The 10,912-nt window shown below is 33.8% G+C and overlaps 1 protein-coding gene across 1 annotated transcript in view; it reads right to left on the reverse strand.

The window, feature by feature from the left end:
* The window catches only part of LOC111085950 (transcription factor 7-like 2), a gene marked incomplete at its 3' end in the record, with an annotated part of 11,910 nt that extends 1,458 nt beyond the window's left edge, over positions 1-10,452 (reverse strand). The window contains exons 1-2 of the mRNA XM_022386907.1: positions 10,212-10,452; positions 9,930-10,029 (exon numbers count right to left, since the gene is read on the reverse strand). Coding sequence (XP_022242615.1) covers positions 9,930-10,029; positions 10,212-10,358 — 247 coding nt within the window. The remainder of the gene's footprint in view (positions 1-9,929; positions 10,030-10,211) is intronic.
* Between the last annotated feature and the right edge of the window lie 460 nt (positions 10,453-10,912).

Below are 10,912 nucleotides of genomic sequence, written 5' to 3' on the forward strand. Positions count from 1 at the left end.
ATCATCAAGGCAAGCTGGATATAGACAACAAGAAACTTCTGAACAACGTCAAACCAACGTCAAACTTCAAGCACAGGCTGCAAGACAGGCTGCTCAAATACAGGAAGAACCTTTGGAACAACGTAAAGGTAGATTTCGAGCTCAAGCTGAAAGGCAGGATACTTAAAGACAGCAAGAAACTGTCAGAATCATCAAGGCAAGCTGGATATAGACAACAAGAAACTTCTGAACAACGTCAAACCAACGTCAAACTTCAAGCACAAAAATTAAGACAAATAACTTACAGAGAGCAAGAAACAGAGGAGCAACACGATGTACGACTTCAGGCTCAAAGAACAAGACAAGCTCAAACACGATCTAATTTCAAATAAAGCTTTGTTTGATTAAATGCTTTTTTATTTCTTGCATCACAGCTTTTGTCTACTTAGTAAATAATTTGCTGAAAAAAATACTGATCTATACATTTTTTACCGTGCAACGCCGGGTAACTCAGCTAGTTTAATATAAAGTATCCGAATATATTATGATATTTATAAATAAACACAAAATCTCTTAATGGATAATAATTCTAAGAGTCCAAGAGTGAAAGCAAAGAATAATATGTTACAATATGTAAACCGCTACATCTGCTATATACAGTGCCGCCGAGTACTTTTGCCGAATATCAAGGTTCACCAGATAGGATGAGATATGACAGACATGCTAATGGCTCAGGCACTATATATATATATACAAATATCATCAATTTTTCATGAACATCAACTGTTGGTGTGTGAATCAGATTTTAAGAATAATAAAAGAACACAACATTGTGTGTAGCAATTAGTGAAAAAAACGGATATGAGACTTGTGACAGTTTGTTCCGTTTACTGTGTTGTTGTTTTTTTTCACAGATTTTAAGAACGCATGAGTGAAACGAAAGGAGAATATTTTACAAATGTCAACTACACTGTATCTGCTATATCCATGTCTTTCGCTCATAAGTGTGATAGCACATTAAAACAACACTAATGATAATTCTAACCGCACCATTGTTTACTGGCTTAATTTAAAGACTTTTCTATAAGAAATATAAAACATCTAGTCTTCCACAGTTACTTTAGTACTCAAATCAATATGTTTCAACTCAAGTTCTAAAATACTAAATCTAAGTCTACTATAATCATAATATCCCTAAAGTTTATATAATGACCTGGGAAGTTTTGGAACTTCTTGGGAACTTCTATAATGATTTGTTAGTGCTACATTGAGAGAGCTAACAGTTGCTATAAATTTTTGAAGTTTTGATGTGGCATTCCTGAGTTTTGTTACCTCGATGTTTTAAAGTAACTCAAGTACATACTCTAAATTTTTATTTTTATGACTATTTTCATAATAAAAATCAAATAATTTTAATAAGAAGTTTGTGTATGCTGTACGTATAAATATGGGAAGGCAGTCGTTGTTGGTCGCGTCTCTGTTGGCACGCACATATGCTAAAAGGGGTTTGAGATTTTTCCAGTGATATTATACACTACGATGGCGCGACGTAATATATTCTTCGTAGAAAAACCACATAATGGAGATAAATGATCTATGATATGATGGGATGTTATTATTTTTTGTATTATATAGTGAACAATATTTTATAAAACAAAATATTACAACTTCATATGTCAGAAAACGCTATTTGACTAGTTGCAAATGAGAAGTTTTAGAATGGGGAATATTCACATTTTTATTACGTATGTATGTATTAGTTGCAAATGAGAAGTTTTAGAATGGGGAATATTCACATTTTTATTACGTATGTATGTATTATCTTTTTATGTTCTTCCTCTTGTAAATTAATATTTTATTACTTGGGAAAAGAACACTATTCATGTAAGTTGAAATTTGTGGGACTGTAAAAAAAAGTGAAATTCTGAGAAAGAAAAAAAGAGTATGCCACAAAACTTAATGATACCTGTCATGAAATTATCATTAGCCACCAAATGGCTCTTAAACCGTGGAAGTAAAATTTCTTGGTATTAATTAAAATAAAATTTCCAAAGTCTTAACAGAAACAAATAGAACTCTTATACGTATTAGAAACAGGTTCATTACACTAAAAACAGTGTTTTTTTATCATATTAGAAACAGGTTCGTTACATTAAAAACAGTGTTTTTTATCATATTAGAAACAAGTTCATTACCCTAAAAACTGTTTTTTATCATATTAGAAACAAGTTCATTACCCTAAAAACTGTTTTTCATCATATTAGAAACAGGTTCATTACACTAAAAACAATGTTTTTATCATATTAGAAACAGGTTCGTTACATTAAAAACAGTGTTTTTTTATCATATTAGAAACAAGTTCATTACCCTAAAAACTGTTTTTATCATATTAGAAACAGGTTCATTACACTAAAAACAATGTTGTTTTTAAGTTATATATACAGCCTTCATGCCACAATATACATCATATTACCTCGTGATTTGCACTATACCTTCCAAACAAATTATATTCGCTAACGCTGCAAGCACTTCTGTTAATATTTATGTATACACGAGGTACTTCAGGGTTTGATATCTTTTAGCACATAAGTACAGACTGGAATATCTGTTACATACAGAGTAACTATAGTCAGTATAGTGTATCAATCGACTTCTGTTCAACAAGACATGGCTTTCATCCTAAGTGCATTGACTTTCTTAGTGACCTATTTCCACTAATGATCAAAGGTCAAGGGACAGTTCAAACCGGAAAGTCAGATAGCCATCTTGTCAGCGTCATTTCGGTTCTCGGAACCTGAAAGCTGCACTCGTGAAGTATTCTCGTTCAGACGATTGATATAATAACCTGAACTTGAGATGTCTGATATAAATAAAGTTATTTTAACCCTTAAATGATTAAATTAAGCTTTTCTATTTAATTAGATGGGGAAGAAAACACACCTCAAAAATGTTAATCGTTATGCAATTAATGGAGCACTACTATATCGCTGGTAAATTTCAGTGTATCTCCTCGCCAGAGACAAAACTTTTTAAATATTTTAATTGATGCAGATTAAACTTGTACACCTGTTAATCAACACAAGAAAAAAATCACTTATACAAAATCCGAAAATACCTTTAAATCACTGAATCAACACGAACTATCCATAAATGTAACAAAGATCAAATAAATTACATGTGAAATATAAAGTAATAGAATTAAAAACTTTCATTTTACATCATGTTGTGACACTAAAAGAAACATATGAAATATTATTATTAAAGAGAACTTGCACATTGGAATTATCTTTATCAGACTGTATTGTTTGTTTGTAATTAAGCACAAAGCTACACAATGGACTATCTGTGCTCTACCCACCACGGGTATCGAAACCCGGATTCTAGAGTTGTAATTCCGCAGACATACTGCTGTGTCATTGGGGGCATCAGACTGTAATAGAACCATCCGTTTTTCCGGCCTATTATTGTTCTTATTATATTAAAATCACCCGTTAGTCCGGTTTATTATCGTTCGTAGCATATCAGAATGATCCGTTTTCTCGGCCTATTATTGTTTTTTTTATATCAAAATCACCCGTCTACGATAATCCGGTTTGTTATTGTTATTTTTACCTCAGAATCATCCGTTTTCCAGGCCTATTATTGTTCTTTTTTATACCAGAATCATCCGTTTATGTGGTTTATTATTTATTTTACTTTTACATCAGAATCATCCGTTTGTTCGGCCTACTATCGTTCCACTATGAACGAATAAAACAAAACAATGTGGAAATTTTAAGACAGTTGATACATATATATATAAAGAATGTTATACACAAAACATTCAGTAGACGTGTTAAAGCATAATTAAGTAAAGAATGTTGTACACAAAACATTTAGTAGACGTATTAATGCATAATTAAGTAAAGAATGTTGTATACAAAACATTTAGTAGACGTATTAAAGCATAATTAAGTAAAGAGTGTTGTACACAAAACATTTAGTAGACGTATTAAAGCATAATTAAGTAAATTCCATACACATAATATAGAACAACTGGATGAAAGTAAAAGAACCATTTTCATTAGCTAAGAACTTACTATACGACTACTTACAAATATTGCACTGATGGGGACAGTCATATACAGAAAACAGTGTAAGAAAAATAAACTTCGTAATGTACTAGATAAAACCTGTAATATGTGGGAATGATGTTACACTGGTCTGTCATAATATTGGTTTCAAATCCATTATATTGTAGATATTAATAAGCAAAGATGACTAGAAGAAATACTTATGACAAATAAGTGTATACTGTTTCACAAAAAGCACTACCGTTTACTATCTCACGGCGCTTGCTGAAAGATCATACGAATTGCAACCCGGAAAAAAATTACAAAGCAAAGTGTTTGGCATCTTTAGCGTAAATTTGTGAACTTGCTCATTGTCATAGCGATTCGTAACATTTTTGTGAACTATTCAGTCAACGTCTTCTTTATAAATAGTTTTTAATAAAACAACTACATTAAATGTTTGTCTAAAATAGTTATATACTGAAATAACCAGTCTAACACAACATTAATAACAAAGCATGGAACCACGTATGATTTATCTAGCAATAAGTTTGTTTGTTTTGAATTTCGCGCAAAGCTACACGAGGGCTATCTGCGCTAGCCGTCCCTAATTTAGCAGGAGTAACTAAGGTAGCCAAATTCCTCGTCATCTAATTAGTGACGAGCATGAATGGATTATCGAGATTCCCACTGTCTCTATTTACTATCTAGCGAAACCACATCCAAGGGATCGGGCTTGGAGAAATCAACGTGGAAAGAAGACCCTGTTGAGAGGGAAGGCAGCTAATCATCACCACCCACCGCCAACTCTTGGGCTACTCTTTTACCAACGAATAGTGGGATTGACCGCCACATTATAACGCCCCCACGGTTGAAAGGGCGAGCATGTTTGGTGTGACGGAGATTCGAACCCGCGACCCTCAGATTGAGCTCCCTAACCACCTGGCCTTAGCAATAAGTGAAAGGAATAATTACGTAATAAAACTATCGGTGAAAAACACTACATAATAAAACTACTTGTGTGAATAAATACATAAATTTATCTTTGAGCTTATATTTATTTGTAGTTCATCTGAACAAGAAACGTGCTAACATATGAATAATATTTAAGTAATTCGGCTAAACAAACCAATGCTCTTTTTAATGTTGAAACATTGCACTGTCATGATACAACTAGATGAAATGCATAAACAGAGCTAAGTTTCACAGTGGATTGATTGCGGTATATTCTGGAACGTTAGCATCCGTAAACGAAACTATACAACCATCAACTTCAACGCGTGGTTGTTATAACACTACATATTCAGAATGTATTGAACAGACCTGTACAAATTCAAATTTAATACCTTAATAAATATTTTTCACTGTTGAATGAATTTTGAAATACTTTGAACGTCCTTAATGTAGGTAGGGTAAGTAGAAAGATTAAGTGTCTGCTTTTAACAGTTTTTAATAATTTTTTTAACAATGCCTCGGCATCGCATAAAAAGACAGGTTTCAGTTCATTGCTTTTATACGACTTTCTAAATATATTACTATCATACGGAGACTAATACACATATTTACACTTATAGTACACACAACACTAATGATATGGATGAAACAAATCGTTCCTTAATGGTAAAAAAAATAAGATAACGTATTATTTCACTATACTGAATTTTCAAAAATATATTCTGTTTCTTAAACATCGCAACATAGGCATGATTAAATGAAACATTTAAGTAATTATGACGGACATGAAACGTCACCATAAGTTCTTGTCCAAATTGAAGTAAACCTCATTATACCTATAAAATGGTCATGTTTAGTATGAATATAATCAACTGATACAGACCAATCCCTATTCCGACATATATATCTAGAAGTGAACATGATTGTATTATCTCGCTACAATTAAAGGGGCAAGATCTAGCTAGCCCATAAGAAGGGTTTTGAATTGGGGATGCGGCTTTCTCGAAGGGAAGGGACATTATCTACTCTAATTCTGTGGCCCCATAATTTCCATATAAATAACAAGTATGCATACCAAGGTCATTAAAAAGAAAAATATAAAGCGAAAATGGTGCTCAGTGAAATCGGATTATATAGTATTCGTAATACTTTTTAAAGTAACATGACGTAACGTAATTACAGAACTACAGTTCGGGACAAAACGATTAAATGTAAAATGTATTTTCTGATATTACTAGAAAGTAATTAACTAATGTAATTGACACCACGGCCCCTTGATATTATGTTTACATACTTATTTAATATTATTATTTTGGAGCGAAATTTAACTAACTAATCGTATTGCTTTACTATCTGGGGCTCATTTGTAGATTTAATATCAGGGGATACAAAGGGCCCTTACAAAAACAAAACAAAAAACGACGAGGCACATGCCTTATTGTAACTACGGCACTGGTATTATAGATTTTATGCCTATAAAACGTTTGCTATTATCTTTTGAATTTTAAAGGAGAATTTATATATTCTGCCATTTAGTGTACAGGAACCCTTCTCAAGATAATTAGAGGCCTTTCTGGTGATAGTCAGGGCCCACTCTGATGATATATAAGGGCCCTGTCAGTAATAAAAGGAGCCCTTAAGTATGATTAGAGGAGCCAGCCCTGACTATTATTAATATATTTTAGCTCATTTTTCACATCGAATTTTTCTGTGGAGGAGCATTCATCAATAATATTCGAATTTTGCTGTTGACTGAGTAATTTTTGTTAGAGTTGGATAGTTTTTCATCTATTCATTAAATGTTTAAAACCGCGGGAGCCTCCTTTGAAAAAGAAGGTAGTGCGACCATACTCAACGCACTACCCCTTCTGACAGTCCTGCCTAGTTTCAAACTTACGCGACGTCGTTGAAGTGCTATTTGCCGCCAAACTTTAGAGGCAGAAAGTCACTCTAAAATAACTAAACCATCGTGGCAGCTTACTCTAATTATTCAATCAGTGCCATCACTGAAAGAGAATAACCTCGTTTTTGTCAAATATATCTACAGGCAAGAATAAACCTTGACATCATGGTTCACATTTATAATACTGAGTCATTAACATTGATTTTTTTAATTTTTCACATTTATAATACTGAGTCATTAACATTGATTTTTTTAATTTTTGACCTATGTTCATGTGCATTATGTTTATTGAAAATTGTGTCTCGTAAATAACTTTAAATTGAACAATGTTCGTCAAGGCTGATACACTACCTAAAGACTGAATATATATTATAGTATTAACATGAACTACTGCATTATCAACAATACTGCACCTGTAGCCCAGGTCTAAGATTATAACGTTTTGTATTTAAAATTTAGAACATGAACACACAACCACGTGTTTTGGACAGACACGTGTCTCTGTGGCCTTTGACTGCAAGACTTGTTTGAAAATATTATGTGGCTGCCAACGTAACACCGTTAATAAACTGCATTTAATAAACTGATCGGAGCATAAGCTTTCTATGAATAACTTGTTTGAATACAAAAAAATATTGCATAAGATATCTCATACATATATATATATATATGTGTGTGTATGTTCATATTCTTAATTTTAACTACAAAACGTTATAACCTTAGAGCTGAACTGCAGGTGCAGTATTGTTAAGAACGCAGTGACTCATGTTAATACTATAATACTGAGAATACAAGTGTTTTGCTTCGTAAAATATTTCCTTTTTTGGCAAATGAACACAAAATTATAACGTGTTATTCTGTAAGAGTGAAAGAGTTGTGGGGAATAAATAACTATATATTTCCAAACCATACTTTTAAAAGTTGTTCAGCCATCTACTTTTGTTATCAGTAATGTTATGTTACATGAAACTCGTGCACTTAAGTTTGACTGTGTATAAAATAACATATTAAATCTGCATGCAAAAGACAGAGATGAAAGTGCCCAGTCACCTCGGACTTTGGTCACAGACAAGAGTGTGGGAGCAAGAGGAGCACTGGGAATGTTTTCTCCTACCCAGTAAAGTTGTACACACGTAATGTAACACACCACAAGATACCGGTGGCCTCATTCCAAGGTCGAATTGTGTGCATGGGGCCATATATGATATATCTGGTGTCTACTGAAGCTTTCGTACAAGTGGAGTTCGCCTGCCGAGATATAAAAAGCCATACAACAAATCTGCAGTGCTACCAGTTTAGGCCTAATAGTAATACACACTTTGTCTGGCAAAGACCTACATTCTCACACTCGGATCAAAACTGCGAGATGTTCGAAATGACGATTGAAGTTCAACTCTGTATAGTAAAGTATTAAAAAGGGAATAGAAATAAAAAGTACAAATTACATGTTATTGATGATGAAGTAATAAATATTAATTACAAAAAACAATAAAATGTTCTACTCATAAAATAAGAATATTCTTGAACTGCTCCCTAACATTTGAAAACATCCCAAGCTAAGAATGGGGTTATATGATTGTTACACCATGCTTATAATAATTCTTAATCTATCTGGCTTCTTGAACCAAACCATATTGGAACCAGTGTAACAGAGATACACTCACTAGTGTCTGAGATCTCCCACTCCCAGTACGTGTTGAGTGTATGATGCTTTATCGTAGGTATCGAACATAAATAAACTTATAATTATTTTACAGATACTTCTATTTGTAGAATAATGAAAATCTAAAGATCTACAATGATTATGATATATATATATTTATGTTATCATAATAGGATGTGACACGTAGAGTGAAATATAACGTCAGATCTACACATAAAGAGAACAATATAACTACCCCCACAAAGCGAAAAGTAAATGCAACTCATTACGTCTCAGCTTGTAGAATAAATGTGCATCTGAGACTTTCTTTAAATATTACCACCACAAGTTAGAACGCACTATAAAAATAATTGAAAAACAGAAAAACACACATGGTACCAACAGTACCGTATTAACACATGTCGTGATGGAGCTGCAGCCCCAGTGTCTAAAGGCTCTTGAGGGTCACTAAACTTGGAGAGTTTTGAAAAATACATACGATTCCATCAATGGGTCCCTAAAAATGCATTAGACTCTGGGTCTCCAATAGGCTTAATCCAGCCGTGGCTACCAAAATAGAGACACTTCTAAAACAATGCATACAAGTGAAAAACGAATACTTTTATCAGACCAACTGCTATTATGTTGAGAAACAGCCAACCAAAAAATAATCACATTTGTTCTCGCAAAGATGGCATGTTTTGAAATTAGCGTCGAACATTTATGGTTTAAAATTTCACGCACATTAAATCGTTGGATTATAATCAGTTTATGAACAGTAATAAACCTTTCACATATGTGGGTGTTGTGTAAAACATTCTCTGCAAGCACACTAATAAACTCACGAACGTTTTCTAATACGCTTTTGTTGTTAGTCTTCGAAAAAAGCAACAAACATATGCACAAACATGGCACTTCCATCTTTCCCTCAACTTCTGCTAACCGTGCACCAAAGATAACGGAAGACTGTTCAATGAGGTAACATAAACTATATATTTTTATTAGTTTTGCTAAACATTTCCGCTAATGTTAATAAGATCAGAATATATTTCCAGCCCACCCTTTTTAAAATCAAATATTATTACAATCTACAGATCTTAAACACAACGTGTTAAAATGTAGTTCTATCAAATTTTATCTTTCGACATTCACTAGATTGCAACCATTCTGATTACAATAAAATTACTAGTTCAAAAACAAAGATAAAAAAACTAGTATTGTAGCAGTTCTGACAATAATGTTTCAATTAAAATCGATGTTTATATTTTTAGATATATCGCAGCATATTTCCATTCATTGTGGTTTGAATTGCAGTAGGTTTGTAAACTTTCAGGGAAGGAGCCTTAATGAGGTTTCTTGAAAAGAAAAATGAATCAAAAGCAAAAGAAGGGACACTTACCAGAAATCGCTGCAGGGGTGAGAGATTCCTGAAGACGGGATGAGTGACCGATTTTGGGGCTTGGGAAACTATGAGACACCAGTAGTTGGCCATTTTTTTCCTGCAGAAGAAGGGGAACACCATATCCTATATGAAACAGAAATCGCCATCAAGGCCACACACACACTCACACATTACGAAACAAGCTACTATATAACAACGTTAACGTAACCTTAATGAATTTATAATATGAACTTCGGCTCTTACTAAGCGTCAGCACCTCATAGAATACGTAAGGCCTACCTCTTCCCCCTCGGTGACTAAACTCGACTTCAAATCAGTCAAGTTTTCTGAGGAGCGGTTTTCTTCCTCTCCCTCATCCTTAAACACTTTTATCTCATCAGAAGAAGCTAAATCGTCGCCGCCGCCGCCGCCACCAACATGCGGCATCCTTCAAAGTCTTAATAGACTATCGTACAGTGTTTTAAATTCCTAAGTGAACCAAGCAATCTCACCGCTTGCTTTGACTAAGACCTCGCCGACACGAGCGGACCCCATCCCACTGAAGCGCTTAACTTTTCAGGCAAATCAGCTTGCACGGTGGAATAAAAGACTTTATTTATCAGCCAATCAGAGAACACACCATTCTCAGTTGAGTTACTATGCCATGGCGAAAATATTGAGTGAGGCGTTCTCCTTGCGTGACTGCGCGTAAACGTTTGCTTTCGCCGCTAGCCCTAACAGGTTCCATAACCTGGGTATCAACATGTCTTACGGCAACAAGGTTCGCCACCTTACTTGAACAATTGCCCATCGATATAATCGTTTCGAATCTCGAACGCGTGTCCAAGTAAAACTTTCGTAAAGAAGCTCTCCAAATTTCTCTATTATTTAATATCAAACCTTTCAATCATAATAACATACTTGTTCTGGTCTTACAAAATCAAGAGAAAATTTCCAAGCAGAGACTAAACAAACAGTAGCTATATTTGAATTCTGTGAAT

The sequence above is a fragment of the Limulus polyphemus genome, unplaced genomic scaffold (assembly GCF_000517525.1).
Source record: "Limulus polyphemus unplaced genomic scaffold, Limulus_polyphemus-2.1.2 Scaffold734, whole genome shotgun sequence".
Classification (NCBI taxonomy): domain Eukaryota; kingdom Metazoa; phylum Arthropoda; class Merostomata; order Xiphosura; family Limulidae; genus Limulus; species Limulus polyphemus.